This window comes from Nicotiana tabacum, chromosome 13, assembly GCF_000715075.1.
Source record: "Nicotiana tabacum cultivar K326 chromosome 13, ASM71507v2, whole genome shotgun sequence".
In the NCBI taxonomy this organism is placed as follows: domain Eukaryota; kingdom Viridiplantae; phylum Streptophyta; class Magnoliopsida; order Solanales; family Solanaceae; genus Nicotiana; species Nicotiana tabacum.
In genome coordinates, this window is record NC_134092.1 from 3,232,627 (window position 1) to 3,260,079 (window position 27,453).

Here is a 27,453-nt window from a genome sequence, read left to right on the forward strand (position 1 = left end):
GCGTTAGCCAAGGAATTCATGAGTGTGTTAGCACGTGTAGCTCTAAATTTCATATGCAACCACCTGATGCCATGCCAACACAAAACTGATGTCCCTCGTCACCGCGCACTAGTATTGTATGCTTTATTGGAGGGGATACCGCTCAATTTAGGAGCTATCATGCATGATCAAATGCAGCGCACCAGGATGAATTACAAGTGGAGGCTGTTCTTTGCAAATACCCTATCGGCTTTCTTGACAGAGATGGGAGTACTATGGGACAAGGAGAATGACGACATTGAGGCTAAAGCTCCAGGACCATACGATGTCACTCATGTTCTAGAGCCAAACAAGGGAAGGTCTTCTAAGCTCACCATTCAACAGTTATTTGAGCAGATGCAAGCAGATATGCAAGAGAGCAGGGCTGAGTTGATAGCGACTCGTGTCGAGTTGAGTGCCACCAGGGATGAGTTGAGTCAGACTCGTGCGGATCTAAGCCGAGTCCAGACTGAGCAGGCCACGATGATGAGGGATATATCATTACTCCTTAGAGCTCTGGTTCAAAGTGCAGATATAGACATCTCACAGCTGATTGCATCGTCCACTGCCGGACTATCCACTCATGTTCCTCCTATAGTCCCTGAGGCTCCACACACCAGGCCTACTGAGGTTGTTGTACCACCTGCTACAGAATCAGCTCCAGTTGGTGATGATAGAACAATGACAGCTCTCCCTCTGCGTGAGGATGATGTTGCAAGGCCGGAGGGGGTCTTGATGAATGCCATGGATGCAGATGCTCTTCCACATACTGCGGATGAGCCTTCCACCTTGACTTGAGGGAGTTTCTTCTCACCCTACTTTACCTTATTTGTGTGCATTGGGGACAACACACAGTTCTAAGTGTGGGGTGGGGGTTATTCATATTTTTGTATGGATGAATGTACTAAACTGTTACAATTTGACTGTTGGGGGCTGTAATATTCACTGGATTAATGGCAAAAAAAAAATAAAAAATAAAAAATAAAAAAAATTTAAAGTAGTAGCCTTGAGTAATTAGTAAAATTTTTGTGTAGGTAGTAATAATCCCCTATGATTTTTCTTTGTGCATCAGTTCTTTTTTATGGGATGTATTTTGAACCGGGTAGTAAATTTTTTCTTTTAGAATAGATTAGAGTTAGAAAATAAATGGAGGAAGAAATATGAGATTCCTAGGGGGCTCTTGACTTGTTTGATAGTAGCATATTCAGGCTTTGGCATGTGTAGTGCCTTTCCTATGTTTTAAAATTGATCATGAAGCCTTTATAAATTGGATAGCATGTTTTGTGACACCTATGTCTCGTTTACATGACTTATGTTCACTTTGTGCTTAATGCTTAATATCTCGTTGCTCCATGAATACTTACATTGTTTGAGAGTCGGAATGTGATCGTCCTTAGTGAGTCATGTGCCATGTGGGGTGAGATTTTTGTATTGTTCATGTATTGTACTTGTGTCTAGAACTTGCCCGGTATGTGAGTTGAAGCGAAATTTGAGGTGATGCTCGGTTTGAAAAATGATTTTAGACTTTCTTTGATCTTTGTGAGCTTATTGCTTATCATAAATAAAATTTATCCCTAGTTAACCATTTTGAGCCTGTAGACCTTTTATTTGGTACCCACATTACAAGCCTATACCCTTTTTATTCTTAATTGACATTGTTTTGATCCTTTTACCTCTTAAAGCACTTTAATTGTTAGATGAGCGCTAAAAGAAGTAAGAAGGGACTAAGTGTGGGGTGACTTTTGAGTGGAACCAATGAAAGAAAGAAGGGTGCACTTATTTTGTAAAATAATACACCACTAGCGGAAATTGAAAGAAAAAAAAAAAGAGAAAAATCTGGAAAAAAAAGAAAGAAAAATTTAAATGAATAAATTGTTGTCTTGTTCTTGCTAGTGGGTATGAATTAAAGTAGTGCTTAAAGAAAGAGGAAATATTGTTGGGGTGATATTATTTGTGAAATTGAAGTGGTGTTGAAGAATTTGCGCTTAAGTTATTTGGTGATGTGTTAAAGTGCTTAGGAGGTTGAGTCACTATTCTTAAAATATATCCTACCCGTCCCTTAGCCCACATTACAACCATGAAAAAGTCCTAATTTATTTTAGATCGAGCGAGCTTACATTAGTAGAGATTTACATTAAGGGCAAGCCTATGGTACCAATTACATGCATGTGACTTCTTTTGTGAGAGTGAGCGATTTTCGTTGATATATGTGAGCATGAGATTTGAATGTGTGGATTGATTTTACTCTCTTTGCTTTTGTTGTGAGGGCACATGGTTTCACGAGGGATAAGTAACGTTATTAGACTTCTCTATGATGTTGGGTGTTCAAGCCATGAGTGCATAGTGACATTAAGTCAGTTTTTGAGGTTAGGGTTGTTGTGAGCATGTTGTCTTTGTTTAAATATTTTCAAAGAATGACATAAGTAAAGGGAAGTCTATATGATGCATATTCTAGAGCCTAATTGTTGCAAATAACCATGGTCATAGGTGCAGTGTGCTTTGAATGATAAGAGCTTAATTTTGTTTCGTCTACTATAGGATGGTCTGTTCGAGGACGAACAAAGGTTTAAGTGTGGGGTAGTGATGTTTGGCATATTTCGATATGTGTTGATATTACTTTACCCATGTTTTAACCGCTTCTTGATGTTATTTGATCTTTAAAATGCCCAACATGGTTTAATTATTGGTTTTATGACTAATTGAGTTGTGTGTGGTGAATTAGGGTGTTTGGAGTGCAAAAATATGAAGAAAAGGTGCTCTAGGTAGAGGAAGAGAGATTGGATGCGTCGCATCCAATCTAGAAAAAGATCAGATTTCGTGCACCCTTAGCAGTGAAGTCGGCCCATAGCATCCGCCATAGCATCCGCACCTGGGCAAAGCTGAGATGGAGGAACTAGGGTTGGATGCGTCGCATCCACCCTCGCATGCAAAGCTGAGAAATAGAGGACGAGGTGGATGCGTCGCATCCACCCTCGCATGTGAAGCTGAGAAATGAAGGACGAGGTGGATGCATCGCATCCACCTTAGCATCAATCTCTGAAGCCGATTTGGACTAGGAATAGGAGAGCTTTGGCCCACGACTTTTGTACGCAATATATAAGTCAAAAACGCCTCCTTTAGGTCAACTAACATATTGGAGAAGGAAAAAAAGCTACAACAAAGTTCTAAAATCACGGAATTTGTCTTGAGTTCCTAGTCTCTCCTTCTTTTATTGATTCTTATGCACTCTTGTGAATTTTTGATGATTGCCTGAATATGAGTGGCTAAGAACCCTATTGTTCTAGGGTCATGGGTATACATGAATGTTGATGTTTGAAGTTTAATTTGACGAAGTTGATTTTATCATATTGGGTTGTTTATTTAATTCTGTTTTTAATTATTTTGCTGAGTAGCTAACAGTGAAATATTATCTACGAATCTAGAGTTGAACTCGAAAGTGGGAACTCTAGATTGCATATAGAATTAAATAGAGTAAGTTCTTAAACCCGGGCATAGGGGAAATGATTCGCAATTGGGATAGACATATACCTAATTGCCTTGCTCGGTTGCAATACAGGAATTATAAATGCGTTCCTGTTAAGTTTAATTCCATAGACATATAGGTATTAAGTTAGCTTGAATAGGCGAGTAAGGGCTCGACAGACTCTTATGAGTAATATCAACCTTGTGAACCAACAATCCAGATAAAGCAATTAGTTATTTTAAGCTAAGAATGCAACATGATGGTAAATAACCCGTGACCCTGGAATATTATCTCCCATTGATTGTTATTTAAAACTATTTAAGTGTTGTGTTGATTTCTGGTATTCCATTACTTGATAGTCTTTAGGTGGTAAATTAGACAATTAACTATTTTATAAGGAATCGCTTGAATCGATAAGCTATTTGAGTTTGAATTAGTCAAAAGTTAATCATAAGTCCGCGTGGGAACGATACTCTATTCACTACTCTATTACTTGACGACCATGTATACTTGCGTGAGTGTGTTTGGTCCCAACAGTGGCCTTCCAACCGTGCATGTTAATTATGGCACATTGTATATAACATAAAGAAATGAAGAAAAGAAGCTATTTTCTCTAGAAAAATATTTCCCCCACACTGTGTTAATATTTCTTCAAAAAGATCATTATATGAAAATTTGGAACTTTGATTTTTGACTAGAAATTGAAAAATCTCACATATAAACCAAATACTCTGTTATATCTCAATATTTAGGAGGAGAAAATCACAAGATTCAGAGAGAATGAATACCCTTTTGATACTAGTATATTGTCTACACATGTAATGTTAAGTTAATGGTTCAGCTGTCTGTTAAGTTCAACGTTTTATGCAATTTGGCATTGTTTTTTTCTTTTGACATGAGGACTTTTCTTACTGCGGGATCAAAAACAGGAATTAGCTAAGAATTTCGTCGCTAGTATATCGCTGATCCTAGCTAATGATAATCGCTCGTTAATCCTTAACTAAATAGGATTAGCAATGGAAATACTGTTTAGCTACGAAATGTGTTCGTCATTAATTTCTGTTTTTCTAATAATATAAGAAAAAGAAACGCTCGTTATAATTTTGTTTTAAACAAAATCTAATAATAATTGACGGGGTGAATGCAAAGGCAATTAGGCAAATGTCTAATGAAGCTAATCCTCTCCACCAACTTCTCAAAGTAGAGGCATTTCTTGATTGATTATGTTAAATTTAATCAACTGCTTTTAATGTCAAAAACAGTGGCTGATAAATTTGTCGGATGTTAATTTTTTAAAATTAATATTGGGTCAAATATCTTACCCTATGTGCTTATTATGCATCGCCTCTATATAATTCATAAAATGTAAACCACTCTTCCATAATCTCAAAGAATAATAGTCCAACTTGTTCAAACCAAAGTTTGAGTGACAAATATTCTTCAGTTAATCTCAAAAAGATTAAGTAACTGCCAAAACTCCCATAGTTGGCTAATAAAATATTTGTAATTAATTGACTTTAAGAAATTTGGTGATCTCTAATTTTCCACAACGACTTCAGCTTATTTTCCATTTATCCTGACTACATGCATTACAGTAATAACAAAATAATTAAAAAAATTCTCAGACTAGATAATTAGGCAGTGATTAGATTTGTCAGCTTTAATATATAATGATTTTTCGATCTTGGCTTCATTCAATGGTCAGAAGAATATTTTATAAAACAAGAAATTTGGTAAGTTCATTACACTATAGGAAAAAAATATTATTACTATGTTATTAGATTATAATGGTCCACCAAACTCTATAGAGAATCCCAATTCCACTAGAACACACGCACACTGCAGTAAGTAGATGACAAGAGGATTTTTATGTGAAAAATTCACAGCTCAACGGGATTAAAAACCACGACCTACCCTTGTAGGATTTCAACTTCACTACTGGGCAACTTTTAGATTACAACCTCTACAATCTAGGAATTAATCTTTAATCTCTCACTAGCTTGTAATACTCTATTACAAGCCACTTTGTAATAACTCTATTACAAAGACTTTACAACTCGACTAACTCTAGCCAAGACTCAAACACAAAAGTTTAAGGTTTACAAAGGGTTTCCTACAGAATAGTTCTAAATAAGCTAAGTAGTAATTGCAATTGAAGAACTATTACAAAGTTACAACTCAACTAAGGACATACAATGACTTGCTGTGGGGAACTGGTCCGTAGTAGTGTTGTTCTTTGTTCTTGATGCACTTGAGAATTGATTGCTTGATGATCAATGACCGTGTGAGAGCTTCGATGATTTCTCTAAGTGAAAAAGTGATTTGTTTTACCTTCCTTGATGTTAAATATGCATTTGTGACATCACTAGGATGATGTAAGCAAGGTAGGTGAAAGACACTCCCCATAAAGTTGACTGCTATATTGTTTCTGCACTGTAGTGTGTACATGCAGCAACTTTACAGTTGGGATAGTTAACTTGTACAGTTTTCTCGAAAACGATAGTTATTTGTTCCCTCTGTTATTCCTCTGACTCTGAAGAGTCGAAGCATATTCCAAGATGGAACCTTTCGATCTTAAGGTCTTGAGAATATGTAACTGGTTCCTTATCTGGTTCTTGACAGTAAGTTTGTTATATTACCAAAACATAAAACAAGGTACTTGTAACCTATCAATCTTTCCCTTATTGATGATGACAAACTTATAATTGAACATCCCAGAATAAGACCGCACAGAACCAGACAGTGAACCAAAAAAGCCTTAAGTTTCCCCCTGAGTCTGTATTCCCCCTTAATCAGTGCTAATTAATCTTCCCCCTTTTGGCATCATAAAAAGAAGAGCAACAAGTATATAGAAAAAAGAAGTCTAGCTTGAGTAACTCATGCCATTTGTGTGTACACAACATGACTAAAAACAGAGCATAAAGATAGGGCATAGTTAGCAAAAAGGGAAAAGCTGGCATTAACATTAATTTGGATTTTTCAACAGGAACAGAGTCATGTTACTACCACCATCCACAGTTTTGAACAAACAAACAAAAAACACCACAAACATCATCATAAAAACTGACACTGAGGGAATAGACTGATCACTAAAGACTAGACACTGAAGGGACACTGTTTAGGGAGTACTAGAAGGAGATGGCTTAGAAAGGGCTTGGAGGACTAAATCCATTCGAGCATTTGCTGATATTTGCTCGTTGAGCAGTCTCTCTTTCAGGTCCTCCACTTATTTCCTGAGCTCATCATTCTCTTTTGTTAGACGAGCAACCTCTTCTCCTTGAGAACAACTGGAACCAGGTGCCTCCTGCAGCTGACTTAACCGAGTCTCAAGGATAGTATTCCTTGCTTTCAATTTCCTTATCTCCGAGGTAGCACTGTTCTGAGCATTGATCAGCTAGGATATGGTAGAAGTTCTTCCAACCCCTCCAATTTTCTCGATACATTCACATTCTTCAAGAGTAGCTTTGGAGAAAGTTTGCTTCTTTGTGCCCACCTTAGCTTGTCCCAGAGGAACCTTTAAGTGCTTAAAGACCTTAGTGATAAGGAACCCATATGACATCCCATGATTATCATCTTTAAAGTCTGCCACTTTGTTCATGTGCTCTATCATAATCCCAAGTAGATTGATGGTAGTGAAGTTGTCCAGTGCTTCAATGAGGAGCAGGTCTGCACGAGAGGTGATAGATCTTCTCTCATCTCGAGGCAGTAATACCTTGTTCACCATCTCAAACAGCAGTTGGTATACAGGAAGGAGGGCCTTCTTCTGAACTCGTTCCCCATGCTGAATTGCTCTGTCCTTTAATATGGCATTTATGAAATTTTGAGAATAGGATCCATAAACACTAGACAACCCTTTAGTAGGCACACCAAGAATGGACCCCAACAAGGCAGATTCCATCACCATATCAACTCCATTCACCAACACACAAATGTGATCATCTTTAACTTTAAAAAGGCCAGCATAGAAACTTTGAACTTCCTCTTCATACACCATTGGAGCATCATTTGTGAACAAATGTGTCCATTGTTGGAACTCACAGATCTCAACCAACTGTCTCATACCAGCCTCCTCCAAGATATCGGGGGCAAATGTGCGGCCCCATAGCACCTTTTGACTTCTTAATCTCTCTTTCCCATCACTCCTTGGATCACCCACTCTGGCCTTCTTTCAGGAACCAAGTTTCTCATCCATATCAGCTTTTCTCTTAGCAGACTTGCAAACACTCTTTCCTTTTTCATCACCCTGTTAGCAGACTCTTCTACCAACTTATCACCAGATTTTTTCACCATATTTTCACCAGCAACAATATCATCAGACTTGTTCAGTCTTTCAGCAGACACAGAAGATCCCCTTTTAGGCTTGGGGAGACCATGCTTCTGTGAGCGCTTTCTTGTCAAGGAACCAGGTTCCTCTTCTACTTCATCATCCACATTCACAACTAGCATTGTCTTCTCGCTCACAACTTTACCATCTTTCACTAATTTTCTTCTCATTGACTTAGCTTGGTTGTTCTTAAGCGCAGACTCAAAAGCCTCCTTCCTTTGCAACCTTGTAGTAGGTCGTTTAGGAGTAGAATCTTGAGTAACCATTGGTCTACTCTTAGTCAAGCTAGCAATTGGCATATCATCAGAGTCCTCTTCACTTTCCCAAACTACTTCTTCATAATCAGATCTAATCTCAGGCATAACCACAGATAAAGGCTCAGCATAGAAATGAGAGGAGGTAGCATGATCAATACTGACCTGGGGCTCTTGATAGGACCCCTGAGTTGGATTCTCTGAGGAAGGATCAAGTCCCTTATTTGGGACCCCAGTAGTATTGTCCTGTGCCGATTGTTCAACAGGCACAAACTCTCTACTCTCTTTCACAGTCTTAGACTCTTCCCCCTGAGTCCCAAAACCATCATCACCTCCTTATATAACAACCCCTTCATGATCTATAGACAACATGTTCTCTATTGCCTTTTTCTCTTTTACATCCATGGAGAACTTAGTATAGAAAGGAGTGTTACCTGTGGACACAAGATCATGATCAGTCTTTGTTGAGTTAAACTTCTCGGAAGTATCAGTTTGATATACCTTTGACCCTTTTTTCATAGGTGAACTTGAAATTTCCTGATCTTCTTCCTTGTTAACAATGCTCTGTTCATCCCCTTTTTTCGACGTAGTAGGAGAAGGGCTCTGGGCTACAAATCTTTTGGGAGTCGAGATTTTGCGACTCCTATGAGAACCAGAACTTGAGTGGGTAGGAGAGGAGATGGAATATGGGAGTGACTTTGTCCTAGGGTTTGGGTTAGCAGTGGTGTGGGTTCATAAGACGTAAGGAAAAGAAACTGACTCACTGATGATGTGGCATTTGTTTTAACCGTTCAAAATTGTGCATGAAAGAACAGATAAACTACTAACCTGTGTTAGGAGAATCAGGTTCCCTGACTAATCTTGCATCTGTAAGCTTTGCCCTTTTTACCAGCGCGTACTGCATCAACTGCCTATTTACTCTGTAATCACCATGTATGTCTACCTGTAACGGTATAAAGATGAGTTAGACTTTGCAAGAAAATACTTTTTAGCTAATATTACCTGAACATGTCTTTCATAGACAATTATCGAGGGACTAGGTTCTTAGTTGGACTTTATCAATCCCAGTGCCAGGCGATTTCTTTCAAAATATTCTCTACTCAAGGCCTTGGTAAATATGTCTGCAATCTGATCTTTTGTGTTGCAAAATTTCATGCAAATGAGCCCCTTTTCAACATTGTCTCTGAGGAAGTGGTGACGCACGTCAATGTGCTTGGTTCTCTTATGTTGGAATGAATTTTTACCCATATTGAGTGCACTTGTATTGTCACATATGAGAGGCACACAATATGAGAACACTCCAAAGTCTTCCAGCTGCTGCTTGATCCATAACGATTGAGCACAGCAAGAAGCAACTGCTATATATTCTGCTTCTGCAGTTGAGAGTGACACTGAGTTTTGCTTCATTTGAACCCCACGAGATTAGGCAAGAACCCAGGAAATATGCCATTCCAGACGTGCTTTTCCTGTCCACCAGATATCCTGCATAATCAGCGTCAGCATACCCAATAAGATCAAAGCTATCACCTGAGGGATAGTAAAGAACCATGTCCTGCATTCCTTTGAGATATCTCAATATTCTCTTGGAAGCCTTCAGATGAGATTCCTTTGGATTGGATTGAAACCTTGCACAAAGGCCCACGCTGAACACAATGTCTGGTCTGCTTGCAGTGAGATACAAGAGTGACCCTATGATCCCTCTATACATGCTCTGATTTACAGGGGAACCAGGTTCATCCATGTCTAGACGGGTAGCTTTGGAAATAGGGGTGTCGATGATTTTTGATGCTTCCATGTCAAACCTTTTTAGCAATTCCTTGATGTACTTCTGCCGACTTATCAATGTTCCCTTTTGAGACTACTTCACTTGAAGTCCTAGAAAGAAATTTAATTCTCCCATCATATTCATCTCGAACTTACTCCCCATGAGTTTTGCAAATTCTTCACAAAGAGAGTCAGTTGTGGCTCCAAAGATGATATCATCAACATATACCTGAACAATGAGCATGTTTCTCCCTCGTTTCTTCAGAAAAGAGTGTTGTCAATTTTTTCTCTTGTAAATCCATTTTCTAGAAAGAATTTTGACAACCTTTCATACCAAGCCCGGGGAGCCTGCTTTAGCCCGTAAAATGCCTTGTCCGGTTTGAACACATGCTCAGGATGTTCGTGACTCTCAAAACTAGGAGGTTGCTTGACATAGACTTCTTCTTTCAGATAGCCATTTAGAAATGCACTTTTGACATCCATCTAGAATAGTGTGAACTCCATATGAGATGCAAAGACAATAAGAATTCTAATAGCTTCCATTCGAGTAACTGGAACAAATGATTCATCATAATCGATCCCTTCTTCCTGATTGTAGTCTTGAACTACAAGCCTTGCCTTGTTTCTTGTTGTATTTCCAAACTCATCAAGTTTGTTCCTGAATAACCACCTGGTTCCTATGATAGTTCGATCTGCAGGTCGAGGGACTAGGTGCCATACTTTGTTCTTTCAAATTGATGCAACTACTCTTGCATGGTTGTGATCCAATATGCATTTTCAATGCTTCTTTGATGTTTTTGGGCTCTAGTTGAGAAAGAAAGGCTGAAAACGCAAGTGAATTTCTAGCTTTTGATCTAGTTTGAACACCTGAGTCAAGAGGGGTGATTATGTTGTCAAGATGATGTGAACTTTTGTGCTTCCAGTTTTGTACCTGAATCTAATTTGTAGAGGACCCAAGTATATCTGGATAAGGTTCTTGGCTGCTTCTTACTTCAGCAAGCGGAGTGTCTTGGACTGCATCAACAACTCTATTTTTAGCTTCAGTTGTTGTGATCGTGGGACCAGGTTCCTCTCCAATGGATGGAGATGTATTTGCATCATCTTCACTGGATTTCTTGACGTGACTCATCATGTCTGCCTTTCCATTTGCCATGTCAATAACTTCACCTGGAACAGATAAAGGTTCTTCATCTTGGTCAACACGTCTGTCCTTCTCACAGGGAAGGTGAGATTCATCAAAGATCACATGTATACTCTCTTCAACACATTGAGTCCTTTTGTTGTATACTTTGTAAGATTTGCTTTGGGATGAGTATCCCAGAAAGATTCCTTTATCACTTTTGGCATCAGTACTTTTCCAAGAGCTTCCTTTCCATTGTTGAGGACAAAACATTTACACCCAAAAGTCCTTAGATGTGTCAGCTTGGGCTTCTTTTCATTCAGCAATTCATATGGAGTTTTGTTTAGAAGGGACCTGATCATGCAACTGTTCACCAAGTAGCAAGCAGTATTGACAGTTTCTGCCCAGAAATTCTTTGCGATCCCACTGTCAATCAACATTGTCCTTGCCATGTCTTCAAGAGTTCTATTTTTCTTCTCCACAACACCATTTTGTTGAGGTGTTCTTGGAGCAAAAAAACTGTGAGTGATATCATTTTTAGGACAGAACTCATCAAATTTGGCATTGTCGAACTCTGTCCCATGATCAGACCTGATGCAAGCTACATTATTACCCATCTTCACTTGAATCCTTTTGACGAAGGCAACAAACACTTCAAAGGTTTCATCCTTGGTTATGAGAAATAGAGTCCAGGTGAATCTGGAGTAATCGTCAACTATAACGAAGATATATTTCTTTCCTCCCCTGCTTGCCACCCTCATGGGTCCACATAGATCCATATGAAGAAGATCAAGTGACCTTGAGGTAATGACTTCCTTTTTGGGCTTGAATGAGGATCTGACTTACTTGCCTTTTACACATGCATCACACACTTTGTGATCCTTGAAACTTGACTTGGGCAAACCACGAACCAGGTCCGTCCTGACCAATTTGTTCAGCAACGTGAAGCTTGCATGACCCAGCCTCCTATGGCATAATTCTGCATCATTATCAATAGCACTTAGACAATTGATATCACTATTCTGCAGAGACTCAAAATTAGCAACATAGATATTTTTGTATCTTTTTGCTACTAGCACCACCTCACCAGTCACTAGGTTTGTGACTGTACATATTTTTGACACAAATTCTACCTTGTTTCCTTTGTCACATATCTGGGAAACACTTATCAAGTTGTACTTCAACCCGTTCACGTAGTACACATTTTCGATTGAGTGTGAGAGAGACTTCCCAATCCTTCCAACTTCTAGAATGTATCTTTTCTTGCCATTTCCAAAGGATACACTCCCTCCTTGCAGGGCTTTAAGTGAAAGGAAATCATTTGTACTTTCAGTCATGTGCTTTGAGTAGCCATTATCCATGTACCATTGTAGGTTGCTTCCTTTCACTGTTCCCTGCACAAGAAAATCAGGAATTAGACTTAGGAAACCAAACGATTTTGGGTCCCTTGTAATGAGGAAAGGGGTGAATGAGGGATCTTCTGGTCCAAGTAGGCATCATGCTTTTTTTTACATGAGGGACCAAGCTCTCTACCAGTAGTACTTTTTCAGCGAAAACTTTGTTTTTCTGCTGTGACTGAAATCTGGCCTTACAGTTTTCTTTAAAGTACCAGTGTTTCCACAGTGAGTGCAAAGCCAATTATCAGGTACAGTAACGTACTTGCTATGAGGGTTGTAGGGAATCTTTTTCCTTTGGAACCCAATCCCCTGCATGTTTCCTCCATTGTTGGTGTACATGGCAGTGATAACATCAGATGACCAGGTCTACTTGAGTGATTTTTCAAGATCACTCTTCACTCTTCCTAGTTCTTCATGAAGTTGTTTGTTTTTCTCAAGCTCAGCACACATACTAGACTTCACTGAATTTAACTCACTTTCAAGATTAATGTGTGCCTCGCTTGCAACTGCCTTTCCCTTTTGAGAATTTTCAGGCCTACTCTCTATTTTAGGTTCCTCAATTGTTTCCTTCAAGTCCACTACCACCACTAATAGGCCATCTCTCTCATGCTCAATATTAGCAACTCTCTTAGCTAAGACTTATTTTTTCCTTTCTTACACACTCAAAGGTCTCATTTAGGTCTACCACAATGACCATTAGATCATCACTTTCATGTTCTATATGTGCAATTATTTCATCTAAGGCATCCTTCTCTTTCTTCAGGTTCTCAATTGTTTCCTTTAAATCAACAACAACGATTACTAAGTCATCTATGGTTTGTTCTTCTTCTCCTAACTCCATAGTTAAAGCATCTTTATCATTTATAAGACTGTGATAAGCATCAATTAACATATTTTCCAAAGACATGAGTTTTTTAGGAGAATAAGATTTCAGATTTCTCTGAACATCCAGAAAATTTACCTCATCATCGTCGTCATCTTCATCATCATCAAACTGAGCCATCAAGGCAAAGATTGAGTCATACTCAGTTCACTTTTCACTGCCATCATTGAACTATCACCATGCTCATTTTCTTCTTCAGATTCGCTGGAGGAGTCTCCCCATGCAGCAAAAGCTTGCTTTACAACATTGTCAGCGACATTCTTTCTCTTGAAGTGTTTATCAGGAACCAGGTTCCTCTTGACTTCTTTGTCAAAGTTGTTTTTGTATTGATCTTGCTTTAAGAGAGGGTGCTACTTGATGAAGTGTCCTGGCTTGCCACATTTATGACAGAGGTCATAATATTTTGGCTTGCTAGAACTTCCCCTTTTTGGAATGCCTCCATTCTTGCGAACCATCTTCTGGAATCTTCTTGTCAAGTAAGCCATATCACCATTCTCACCACTTGAATCATTGTTGTCTGTCTTGAGGAACAAGTTCTTCTCCCTTTTGGGTTCTCTTCTTTCATTGTCCTTCTTCTTCTTCTTCTTTTTCTTCTTCTTCTTCTTCTTCTTCTTCTTCTTCTTCTTCTTCTTCTTCTTCTTCTTCTTCTTCTTCTTCTTCTTCTTCTTCTTCTTCTTCTTCTTCATTTCATATGTTTTCAGATTGCCGACAAGTTCATCTATGGTTAGTGTCTGCAAGTCCTTCGCCTCTGTAATGGCATTCACTTTGCTTTCCCAAGAACTGGACAGAACACTAAGGATTTTCCTAACAAGCTTGTTTCTTGGAATAGTTTCACCAAGAGAGTGAAGCTCATTAATGATGGAGGTGAAGCGAGGTGCATATCTTGGATGGATTCATCATCTTTCATCCTGAAGTGCTTGTATTCAATTGTGAGCATGTCAATCTTGGATTGCGTAACCTGTGTTGTTCCTTCGTGAGCTATCTGTAGAGCCTCCCAAATTTTTTTTGTTGATTGACATGTCGATATCCTATTATATTCATCAGAACCAATGCCATAAATAAGAATTTTCTTTGCACGAAAGTTCTTTTTTATGGCCTTTTGATCAGCGTCATTGAATTCCTTCCTCATCATGGGAATGGCTACAGCTAGGTCACCAAGATTCTTGGTGGGGACAAAGGGTCCGTCACATATGACATCTCATAGCTCAGAATCTTCATCCATGATGAAGTCGTGCATCCTAATTTTCCACCATCCATAATACTGTCCATTGAACCTAGGTGATCTGTAAGTAGACCGGCCTTCATCGATGTTTGGAGGAGCAGCCATGAGGATCTTTTCTAGGTGTTAACCTGATAGAAAGAATCTGCTCTGATACCAATTGGTAGAATATAAGGGCCCACCAAACTCTATAGAGAACCAGGTTCTCTATCAGTTCCACTAGAACACACGCACACTGCAGTAAGTAGATGACAAGAGGATTTTTACTTGAAAAATTTTCAGTTCAACGGGATTAAAAATTACGACCTACCCTTGTAGGATTTCAACTTTACTACTGAGCAACTTTTAGATTACAACCTCTGCAACCTAGAAATTAATCTCTTAATCCTTCACTCATTTGTAATACTCTATTACAAGCCACTTTGTAATAACTCTATTACAAAGACTGTACAACTCGACTAACTCTAGCCAAGACTCAAACACAAAGGATTAAGGTTTACAAAGGGTTTCTTACAGAATAGTTCTAAACAAGCTAAGTAGGAATTGCAATTGAAGAACTATTACAAAGTTACAACTCAACTAAGGACATACAATGACTTGCTGTGGTGAACTGGTCCGTAGTAGTGTTGTTCTTTGTTCTTGATGCACTTGAGAATTGATTGCTTGATGATCAATGACCGTGTGAGAGCTTCGATGATTTCTCTAAGTGAATAAGTGATTTGTTTTACCTTCCTTGATATTAATAATGCATTTGTGACATCACTAGGATGATGTAAGCAAGGTAGGTAAAAGACACTCCCCATAAAGTTGACTGCTATACTGTTTCTGCACTGTAACGTGTGTAGGCAATAACGTTACAGCTGGGGCAGTTGACTTGTACAGTTTTCTCGGGAAGCGATAGTTATATGTTCCTTCTGTTATTCCGCTGACTCTGAAGAGTCGAAGCATATTCCAAACTGGAACCTTTCGATCTTAAGGTCTTAAGGAAATGTAACCGGTTCCTTATCTGGTTCTTGACAGTAAGTTTGTTAGATCATCAAAACATAAAATAAGGTACTTGTAACCTATCAGATGTGTCTGATAGAAAGGCAGAAAAATATTTACCAAGAAATAAGTCTTTTCTAGCAATCAATAAACGAGTAACTAAATATCAAAAGATATAGAAAAAAATTGCATTAAAAGGGAAAGAAATGAATTTCTCAGCTTATATTTTCTTTTAGTAGTCCATTTAAAATATTATTTAAATTTTAATCTACTCTCTAGCTACTCTACATTCATTCTTTTTTTTGGGGTTGGGGGGGGGGGAATAAAAAATAAAAAATAAAAAGAAAGATAAAGAACTGAGAAATCTGCCCTATACGTTGACCTTGTATTGCATGCATGAGGGCAATATAAGTGTCAACTGCCTAAGTTAGAAAATTTCAAAGATTGAATTAATGGCTTTTGGAGATCTTAAATGTAAAACTAATTGAATATTTACAAGTTACAATATAATAATTAAAGGCAATAATAGTCTTAGTCGTCTCCATTTGCAATCTAGAAATGCAAGTGTAAGGAATTTTAGCATTAAGACAATTCAGAAGTTGAAAAATGATTCACCAAATGACAACTTAATTACGCGTTTTTTTTGGTTGTATTAATTGTTTAAACCTGAAATTGACATGAAAAAGTCATACAAAATCTTCTTCTCTTTCTCTATTAAATATATCTGGAGAATCTGGACGCTAGCTTGAGAGGTTTCAAGGATTTAAATGCTTAATTAATTAGACCGTTTATATATTTTCCCAATTGATCAAACAAATTAATTAAAGATTCTCCAATGTTACTGGTTTCATACAACCTTTTGGTGGGTTGGGTTAGGATCAATTACCACCAAGTCCACACATAAAAAAAAGAAAAAAGAAAAAAGAAAAATTATATTGTATATTCTAATCTTTGCAATGCCAATATGAAAAGGATATTCTAGAGACGTACATTTGATTTGGACTGAAGCTCGAAGCTTAATTGTTGTAGTTGTTTAATTATTTAATTCTCATTTTGAGAAATGAACGCTTTTAACCTTTGACTTCAAAGATACAACTTACCAGTTTTTTTGTGGTATTTAAATGTTTTGTGTATTTAGTAGTTCCTCCTTTTATTATTATACTAGTTTTAGTGTATGCGCGATATGCATGTTCCTTGTATCAATATGCCCAAGCTTTTAAAAATCACGTAAATACTATTGAAAAATATATTTGGGTTATAAAATAAAATCTAAGAAAATAAATCATAAATTTATGAAAATGGTAAATATTAAATTGTTGATCCTATTTAGCTAACTCGGTGAAGGAAGAAATCATGTCTTATAGAATTATCCAATATTTATGGATTGTAAATATTAATGAAAACGTGTAAAAGCAAATCAAACTAAAAATATATTGGCACTAATTAAACCGACTACACCTAAGAAAATAATAAACTAAATGCATGCATATTCTTGAAATTTTATTTGGAGTTATAATATAAAATTAAAGTTATATTATAGCTAGACATTTGAAGTTAGAATAGATTGTGATTATCATACTTGATATTGAATTGGATCCATATGCAACGATGATAATAAAATAAAGTTAGTTCAATATGATTTCTAAATAAAATATTGTTACTTATTAAGTGTGCATATCTTATTAAGTTTTACCATATATAAACGTCTTTATTTACAACTAATTTTTGAATAATCGAAAGGCACAAAGAAATTAGTAGCTTTTGAGCTATTGGCCACATGAATAGAATAGAAAAGAATATAAACTTTTAATTAAAAGAAAGGGCTGAAACGGGAAAAGAAAAAAAGGAGAGAGTTGTTAATGAAAAATATAAACTCTAATAACAATTAATTGTTTTGAAAAAAAATCTTAAAATGTGAGAACTTAATTGAAAAAAAAGAGAGGATAAAATCAAATTAGGTAAAAAAACAAAACCAAGCTTACAAAGAAACACCAAAACCAAACTCATTACCATTAAGTTTGTTTTGAAACAAAACATACGAAATATAGTTTGGAAGAGTCCTGTTATTTTACATGTTCAAATAAGGAAATAATTTATATAATATTAGATTTTAATTGATTTAGAAACCCTAAATATTAGGATTTTCTATATGGTTCAAACAAGGAAATATTTAATAAGTAAATTATTTTAGTTAAATTCAAAGTCTTAAATATTAGAAAAATAACTAAATAACTATTTTGTCTAATAAGAACTCTATTTTTAAAGGGTAAAAAAGGCAAACGATATTTCACTAAGGGCTTTCGTGCTTTTAATATAGTATAGTATTATTATGATTATTATTATTATTATTATTATTATTATTATTATTATTATTATTATTATTATTATTATTATTATTATTATTATTATTATTATTATTATTATTATTATTATTATTACTATTATTATTATTATTATTATTATTATTATTATTATTATTATTATTATTATTATTATTATTATTATTATTATTGTTCTTGTTGTTATTGTTATTTACTGCTATTTCATGTGATTAACCCCTTAATTAGGGTAGAATTTAAAGGTACCTTAAAGAGGGAGTTTGTCACTAATTAAAGTTGTTTGGCGATTAAGCATCCTATCTCCTTAATTAGGGTACAGTACGAGGACCCCAAAAACTAGAATTACCCTAAGATACCGAGCTTACAAGAATTAAAAACTAGCCGAAGATTTTAACTTGTTAAGTAAATTATAATTCTTGTGTCAAAGTCAAGTTTATAAAGTATAAAATAACCAAGTAAATATACGTAAAGATAATTTTTTTTTACACTAAATATAGCATATATGAGACTATATATTTTACTAAAAATTACTTGTATGGCCCTCATGCATGCAAGCAAACAACTCTAAATCTCTAATAAGTGCCTTAACTTTACAGTCAAGTAATATGGAAAAGTAAGTAACCTATTGAGGCAAGAACTTAGTGGGCGTTTGGACATAAGAATTGTAAAATTCCGAAAAAAAAAAAAAATTCAAGTGAAAATGGTATTTGAAAATTAGAGTTGTGTTTGGACATGAATATAAATTTGGGTTGTTTTTGAATTTTTGTGAGTGATCTGAGTGAATTTTGAAAAACAGTTTTTTAAAGTTTTTCAAATTTTCGAAAATTTCAAAATTCATTTTCAAGTAAAAATTTGAAATTTTATAGACAAACACTGATTTCGAAAAAAAGTGAAAAATTTTCGAAAAAAAAATGAAAAGGTTTTCATGGCCAAACGGGCTCTTTAGAATCACTGACTGCCATTAGCCTAAAAACCTTAGAAAAATTCTCTGTTCTTTGGAGTTTGGTACTGCAGGAAACTTTGAATTAGTTATTTTATTTCTCTTAAAAAAAACAGAATTAAGTAAATAAAAGTTGACATAGAACTTTGACAATTGGGCACACTCTTCTGCTTCCTACTACTATAAATATGTGAGCATATTTCACTTTAAGAAGTACCAAACCAGAAATTGGGACACTATCTTCTTCTCCCATTTTACTGCTAACTCTTCCTTAATTACTTTTATCTAAGTGTAATTATGGCTAAGATATCCTTTCTGCTACTAATTTTACTCCCCTTTCTTCTTAGAATAAGCTCTGCTGAGTTGACTTCAAATTTCTACTCTTCAACTTGCCCTAATGTCCTCTCTGTTATCAAAACTGCTGTGAATTCTGCTATCTCTAAAGAGTCTCGGATGGGGGCTTCTTTGCTTCGTCTTCATTTCCATGATTGTTTTGTCAATGCAAGTTTATTACCTTTACATCGTTTCATTTTTTTTTATGTGACATAGTTTTACTCGACACATACTTTTAAAATTTATGTTCTTAAACATATACTCCTACTATATCATAATATCTGCGTGACTACAAAACGTTTAAAACTTGTTACATTATAGCTTTACTCATTTCTTGAGTAGTAGTACGTACTATTCATGCATGCATGTGGCTTGCAAATAAAATGTAGCTTCGAGCCAATCATATATATTCTTTGGGCTCGTTTGGCCATAAGAAATTTTTCATTTTTTTGAGAAATTTATTTACTTATTTTAGAATTAGTGTTTGGCCATGAAAATTTTAAATTTCACTTGAAGTTGAATTTCGGTATTTGTCAAAAATTTGAAAAACTCCAAAAATATTTTTTCAAAATTTTCACTTCAAATCACTCACAAAAATTCAAAAACAACTTCAAATTGTATTCATATCCAAATACAACTATAATTTTTAAATATCATGTTCATTTGAATTTTTGTTCACTTTTTCCGGAATTTCACATTTCTTATGTCCAAACGCTCACTTAAACAACTTACTTTAATGACAAATAAATATGTGATAAAGAGGGACATGTTTACTGTCCAAAATATGATGCACATGAACCTATGTTCTCTTCATCAAATTAAGTATTTTATGTACATATTTTCTAGAATTGATCTAACATTATTTGTTGGCCCTCAAGCTCTAAAAAGGTCAAATGTTGGACTTAATTGGTTGAATGTTGAGTTATTTATCTAGAGGAATATGAATCGATATACTTTTTTTCTTCTTCTATGTTTAGGGCCCGTTTGGCCATAAGAAATTTTTTACTTTTTTCGGAATCAGTGTTTGTCCATAAAAGTTTCAAAATTCACTTAAGGTTGAATTTCGGATTTTTCGAAAATTTGAAAAACTTCAAAAAGCTGTTTTTCAAAATCACTCACAAAAATTCAAAAATAGCTCCAAATTGTATTCATGTCCAAATACAACTCTAATTTTTAAATACTATTTTCATTTAAATTTTTTTTTCTGAAATTTTACAATTCTTATGTCCAAACGCCCACTAAATGATGCACCCATATTCAAGAAATTCTTGATCCGCGCCTTTGTGTGACATGTTTACGTATTTGAATCAGGGTTGTGATGCATCTGTGCTATTAGATGATACGTCAAGTTTCACAGGAGAGAAGACTGCTAATCCAAACAGTGGATCATTAAGAGGATTTGATGTAATTGATACTATCAAAACTCAAGTGGAGTCAACATGTGCTGGAGTTGTATCTTGTGCAGATATTTTGGCTGTTGCAGCTAGAGACTCTGTTGTTAAAGTAAGCCAAAAATACATATACTAAAAATATTCTATAAACTTAGTTTATAAATTAATTTTTTTAGGCACGTACCTTAAATATTCCTAACAGACACCCCATGTAGTTGATGGTTAGGGAAAAGAAAAAAAAGCATGTTGATCTAAAAAGCCAAGCACAAGTCAAAGTTTGGATATACTCCCGTTTGGTCATAGATTTTGACTTTATTTTTCAACTTTTCTTTTTGAAAAAACATTATTTGTTTATGAAATATGATCATGTTTTAAGAAATATTTTTTTAAAAAATTTTAAGTTCCCAAAAAATAGTTTAGGGCAGTTTTTGGGTGAAAATTTATAGCTTTCACTCACAAAACTTCAACTTTTCTTCAAATAAAATGCATGTACAAACACAACTTCAACTTTCAAAAATTATTTTTCAACACAAGTTCAAAAACTATTTTTTTTAAGTTTCAATCAAATTTATGTCCAAACGCTAGCCTAGATATTCTTAGTGTTAATTAGATGGAAAGTACATTTTAGAAACGGAAGCTTTGCATAAATAGACAGCCAAATTTATTATTTACTTTTGTTAATTAGTTGGTATACATAAATTATAAACGATTATACACATATTATATATGAATTATTTAGATATTATACATTCGCTGATTGTTTTTAGTTTAGGTGGTTGGGTGAACGATTATTCAAGTTAATTCGTTATAAACTAATTAGCGTGGACTTGATTGATTTGTCAGCTTGGTGGCCCTAGTTGGAATGTTTTACTCGGCAGAAGGGACTCAACAACTGCGAGTTTGAGTGCAGCAAACAACGACATTCCTGCACCAACTTTGAACCTAAGCAGCCTCATTTCTTCCTTCTCTAACAAAGGTTTCAACGCGAGGGAAATGGTGGCTCTCTCAGGTTTATTTTACTTCCAAAACCACTAATTTTCTTAAAAATATTTCGTACTTATTGTTAGTATATAAATTAAGCATTCCTAGGAATTTGTTTATCCTTAGCTTTTCAAACATATATCTTTAATTTTGTGATTGTTGGTGATGGCTTAACATTGTCATCGCAATGACTAAGCCAGAATATTCACTAAGAGGAGTCAAAATATAACGAAGTATACAAAAACATAAAGGGGATTTAATATACATTAAAATTATAACGAAGTATACGAAGAAGTATATACATTAAAAAAATTATACATATATAACTACACATTGTAATTTTAGGCGAAGGTGCATAAGTTGACACCTCATGGAATAAGGTGGCTATCCACAGAGTATTTTTGGTATGTAGGTAATTATTTATCAAAAACTATTTTTTTAGATATAGGTCATTTTTTGGTGTTTAATTGTTATAAGTATTTTAATAATATCTCTTTTGAGCGGAAGCCATTCCCTTCATAATATCTCTGCCCTTACTTTAGGTCATTGCTTTAACCAACTCATAAACATTATTATCAAGCTTTATTACTCAAAAATTTCAAAAAGCACCAAGTTATTCTAGAACAATGGATCTATTTTACGCGAACAATTGGGTTCATAATCTAATATTTGTCGTTTTTCATATGTTTCGTGTAAAAAATACTAGGTTCAGTAAACTCGTAACTCTAAGGCTACATCCGCAAATAAAACTAAATCAAAATATTTTGGGATTTTGCAGGATCTCACACGATAGGCCAAGCGAGATGTACTACTTTCCGAGATCGTCTCTACAATGAAACAAACATAAATTCATCATTTGGGACATCAATTAAAGCAAATTGTCCACAAAATGGAGGTGACAACAATCTTTCTCCACTTGACACAAGTCCAACCACATTTGACAATGCTTATTACAAGAATTTGCAAAGCCAAAAAGGAATTCTTCATTCTGATCAACAGCTATTTAATGGAGGCTCAACTGATTCTATAGTTAACACTTATAGTTCCAATTCAGCCACTTTTTTCACTGATTTTGCAATGGCTATGGTTAAAATGGGTAATCTTAGCCCACTTACTGGTACCAATGGCCAAATCCGCAAGAATTGCAGAAAAAACAATTAATATTTCACACATATTAGATTCTAAAATTTGGTCTCGAGATTTTTAAGTGTTACTCTTTTTTGTTTTACGGCAAAATTTGATGTTCTATGTTTTTGGAGGTAAAGGTGGTAAAGTCCCTCTCCAATATGTAACGTTCCAAGTATTGAAATAAAATAAATAATTATTCTATCTTTTATATACTACTAAACTTCATATTGCAAGAAAATCAAATGTGAGTTTCTGTATTGCACACTGAAAAATTACACCTCAAGAAATGGAAAGTATACAAAATTAGAATTACAAGATTTTGTATCTATGGTGCCTTACAAGAAAGGAAAAAAAATATTACAAATTAACAGTATTTTTATCACTAAACAGTGAACATGTATCATCTGTTTGGTGACTTAATAATTACAATTTTTGCATAAAGATATATACTTGGGTGAGGAAAGGAAAAAGAAAATTAAAATTAAAGGAATTAACTGCATATATATAACTTATGAGTCAGCCCCAACTTCTGTAGCTGAACCAATCCCAACTTGTAACCAATGAGAAGGATTTTCAGAACTGGTATTCATATCCTTTAATTCACTTAGCTTAGCTAACTTCAATTTACTGTCTGCTTCATCATCTTCTACATTTTGCGTCAAACTATTATTATTGTTATTGTTGTTATTGTCGTTATTGTTTTTGATTTCCTCAAGGTAGTAGTTGTCACTGGAATTATCTTTAGTATTCCATGGATGCAAATGTATTTCGGTAGAGACCTCGAAACTCAAAGGATTCATAGGGTCTCGTCTAACTCGTGACATGTCTTCGTGTGATGGAATGTTAAGATCTAATGCATCACCTGATTTTCTTAAGTTTGATCGTAGATTAATTTGCTCCATATGACTATGGAAATTGTATTTCGATGAATCGGGTGAATTGGAGGTGATCCAATGGCATCTTTTGTGTCCACCTAAAGCTTGACCTGTGGAGAAAACTCTATGGCATATTGAACATTCATGGATTTTTGATTTCCTCATTGATTTTGAAGCTTGTAATGTGAATTCATCATGTGTGATATTCATATCTTGATCATCAATTAAGCTATCATCTAGTTGATCTTGCTTAGCTGCATAACACCCTTTAACTTTTTTGTGACTTGCCCTATGTCCACCTAAAGCTTGGTGGGAATTGAAAACTTTCTTGCAAGCTTTGCATTCAAACAATCCTTTAGAAGAAGCCCCTTTAGCCTTGTTGTCCAAAGGTACACGAGTTGTTACTAATGGGGTGAGGTAAGTCATGGGATTTCGTGCTCGCTCCTCATCCTTGCTAGCTGAGGCGCACGACTCCTCTGGCTCAGCCAACGATGTATCAACCCTCGCGTTGGCTAAATCTATAAGACATTTTGCAAGGAGAAGATCATCTTCCTCACTTGATAGATAAGTTGAAGTACTAAGGGTTCCAACTTTTGTTCTCAATGACCTCTTCCTTTTAGACCATCCATACCCTTTTCTTTCACCATTAGTAATGTACTCCTCGCCCTCTGAACAGGGAGAGGATACTAGGGATTCTTCTACATCTTCTGAGCTACATTTTCCATGCTCAAGAAAAGATTTCCAAGACGAGAATTCTTTCCCACAATTCTCGCATACCCTATTGCTCTTTTGTCGATTAGGGTTTGTTCTTAATTGATACATCCTCTTATTACCTCCCTTAACACTCCCTCCAAACTTATCTTCCCAATCACTAGCTGGATCATCATCATCTAAATTTGCACCTTCATCTCCAATTCCATGAGCTCTCATATGCCCACCTAGAGCTCTCCCACACACAAAACCTTTCTTGCAAACCCTACAATAATGCTTAAAAACTGGTGGTGGTGGTTGTTGTTGTTCTTGATCTATACAAGCCATTGCTTAAATTTTATATTTTCTCATTGAATGTACTACTTCAAAGTATGATTGAGAAGAAACACAAGAAATAAGAAGCAAATGTACATGCATGGGAGAGTTTGTTCTTCTTGTACTAGAAGTTGTTGTGGACTTGTACGGTTAGAAAAAGTTAGTCCTAGTTTTTAGTTGGAGTAGTGGTTTAATTTGTGGAGGAGAGTTTAGAGGTAGAGAGAAAAATAGGAGTGTGAGTGGAAGTGAGGAGTGAGAGTTGACAAGTGGAAGGATAAGGGAGTGGAGAACTAATTTTTTACAAACTTTTTACTAGCAACCAAATGGACGGCGCAAACGATTAATGTTACACATAATGGCGTCATTAGAGTAAAGTTATACTTAGTTTTATTTATTCCTTTTTTTTTTTAAAGATTTTCGCTGAACAGCCGCAAATAGGGGGTATCAAATGAACAAATATGGTTATATTTGGGCATGTTAAAATTAGTTAGATCAATAAGTGAGTTGGCCTATAAACCGTACAATGTTTGCTTGCTCAAATTGAAACGGGTCAATTTGGCAAAACATTGGGTCATAACTCTAATTTGTTTGTTTGGTCTTTTGTAATTTATTTATATAATTACCAAAATGCGAGAAGGAAGTCAAAAAAGATGCAAAGGAAAAGAGGGGCATTTGCATCTATACCCAATTTTGGGGTCACAATTGAAATTATACTTACTTTGCAAAAATATTTGCAAGCGTAGGATCAACGTCAAACTTATCGGCTTTGAAGTTAAAAAAAAATTTAGTCTGAAGTGCAATGCACTTAAGGGAAAATAAGTCTAAAGTGCAAAAATTGCATTTAAGATGCACTTAAGACCAAATAGGTCTGAAGTGCAACAAATATTTTCATGCACTTAAGGTCAAGTAGGTCTAAAGTGAAAAAATTACACTTCAGATGCATTTAAAGCCAAATAGGTCTGAAGTGCAGCCGATGTTTATTTGCACTTAAGGCCAAAGAGGTTTCAGATGCACTTATGACCAAATATGTTTGAAGTGCAAATTGCCCAGAAATAAAAAATTGTTCTACAAATTTCAACAATTCAATATACGATTTAATACCTAAATCTACTCCAAATGAGCTTAAATTTGAAATATAACCTCCAAATATCAACAAGAAGAAACCTTAATCATCAATTTATCAAAACAACAATAAATCTAACAAACTCCATTTGCAATTAAGAAGAAGAAGAAGAAGAAGAGGAAGAAATCCGAAGTAGTAGTAAAAAAAAAGCGCCACAACAGCTCACCACTATAAAAATACCATAAACCACCTTAAAATAAATTTGAAATAAACCACTGTTCCTGATTTTCTATCTTACGGCCATCAAAAATGAACTAAGGAACAATAGTCTTCGCCTCGCCATGACCGTTCCTCGTTTTTGGCGTTTTAGGGCCATGAAACTAGAATTACATCTCATTCTAAGATTTTCGTGTTCTATAGCCCACGCCTTCTGCATGTGCCCGGGCCACCGGACCCGGACTGCCTAAAATTTTGCCGGAACATCAAAAATGACCTAAGGAACAATAGTCACCGCCTTGCCATGACCGTTTCTCATTTTTTGGCGTTTTAGTGCCATAAAACTGGAATTTCGCCTGATTCCTAGTTCGTGTGCTATAGATCACGCCTTCTGCACGGGCGCGGGCCACCGGACCCGGACCGTCTATAAATTTTTCGGACCATTAAAACGACCTAAGGAACAATAGTCACCGACTCTCCATGACCGTTCCTCATTTTTTGGCGTTTTAGGGTCATAAATTGGAATTCCAACGGATTCCCAACTTTTTGTGTGATATAGTCCACGCCTTCAGCATGGGCCGTGCCACAGGACACGGAATGCCAAATATTTTGCCAGACCATCAAAAAGCAACCTAAGGAACAATATTCACCGCCTTTCCATGACCGTTCCTCATTTTTTGGCGTTTTAGGACGCTAAAACTAGAGTTCAGCTCGATTCCTAGATTTTCATGTGCTATAGCCCACGCCTTCTGTATGGGCCCAGGCCACCGGATCTGGACCGCCTAAAATTTTTCCAGACCATAAAAAATGACCTAAGGAACAATATTTACCGCCCTGCCATGACCATTCCTTATTTTTGGTGTTTTAAGACCATAAAATTGAAATTTCGATCGATTTCCATTTTTTGCGTGTGCTATAACCCACGCCTTCTGCATGGGCCAGGGCCACCAGACCCGAACCGCCTAAAAAATTTTTAGACCATCAAAAATGACATAAGGAACAATAGTCACCGCCTCTCCATGATCGTTCCTTATTTTTTGGTGTTTTACTGCCATAAAACTGGAATTGCGCTTGATTCCCAGATTTTCGTATGCTATAGCCCATGTCTTCGGCATGGGCCCGGGCCACCGGACCCCCACTGCCTAAAATTTTGTCGGACCATAAAAAATGACCTAAGGAACAATAGTCACTGCCTCGCCATGACCGTTCCTCGTGTTTTGACGTTTTAAGGCAATAAAACTGGAATTCCGCCTGATTCCCAGATTTTGAAGTGTTATAGCCTACGCCTTCTGCATGGGCCTGTGCTACCTAACCCGGACCCACTAAAATTTTGTTCGACCATCAGAAATGACCTAAGGAACAATAGTTACTGTCACACCTCTTTTATATCCCCCCCAAAAGATATATATTATGGATTGTTGTGGGTTAAAGAGTTTTTCCAATTAAAGTGATAAATTTGAATAAGGATTATTTATTTACAGAGTCGCCACATAGAATTAATTTTTTGGGTGTTCCAAGTCACCTTTTATTTGAATCCCTAATAAAAGAAAGGTTTGACTCTATTATTATTGGTCTGCAAAAACAAAGTCCGGATAAAGAATTTTGTTGACTTGGGAGAAGGTGTAAGGCATTCCCCGAGTCCCGTGGTTCTAGCACAGTCGCTTTATTAACTACAACTTGGCTTGAATTAATTTTAAATAAATTGTGATTTATTGGTTTTCATGTTTTTTTTGTC

At 35.8% G+C, this 27,453-nt stretch overlaps 2 protein-coding genes across 2 annotated transcripts; one reads left to right on the forward strand and one right to left on the reverse strand.

Annotated features, from left to right (window-relative positions):
* Nucleotides 1-18,933: 18,933 nt before the first annotated feature.
* On the forward strand, nt 18,934-22,750 carry LOC107795596 (cationic peroxidase 1-like). Its single transcript, XM_016618264.2, has 4 exons — nt 18,934-19,206; nt 20,350-20,541; nt 21,273-21,438; nt 22,189-22,750. Exons 1-4 carry the CDS (start codon nt 19,003-19,005, stop codon nt 22,569-22,571), a joined length of 945 nt encoding a protein of 314 aa, XP_016473750.1. The 5' UTR covers nt 18,934-19,002; the 3' UTR covers nt 22,572-22,750.
* A 63-nt stretch (nt 22,751-22,813) lies between these two features.
* Nucleotides 22,814-24,505, reverse strand: LOC107795597 (zinc finger protein ZAT9-like). The gene has a single exon (XM_016618265.2). The coding sequence runs from the start codon at nt 24,449-24,451 to the stop codon at nt 23,048-23,050; it is 1,404 nt and encodes a 467-aa protein (XP_016473751.2). The 5' UTR covers nt 24,452-24,505; the 3' UTR covers nt 22,814-23,047.
* Nucleotides 24,506-27,453: the final 2,948 nt, after the last annotated feature.

Bases quoted from the DNA above. Each gene is read 5' to 3' on its own strand.
- LOC107795596 (XM_016618264.2), top strand. From the start codon at position 19,003: ATGGCTAAGATATCCTTTCTGCTACTAATTTTACTCCCCTTTCTTCTT. The intron at 19,207-20,349 runs GCAAGTTTATTA...TATTTGAATCAG, and splicing joins TCCATGATTGTTTTGTCAAT to GGTTGTGATGCATCTGTGCT. The intron at 20,542-21,272 runs GTAAGCCAAAAA...TTGATTTGTCAG, and splicing joins CTAGAGACTCTGTTGTTAAA to CTTGGTGGCCCTAGTTGGAA.
- LOC107795597 (XM_016618265.2), bottom strand. From the start codon at position 24,451: ATGGCTTGTATAGATCAAGAACAACAACAACCACCACCACCAGTTTTT.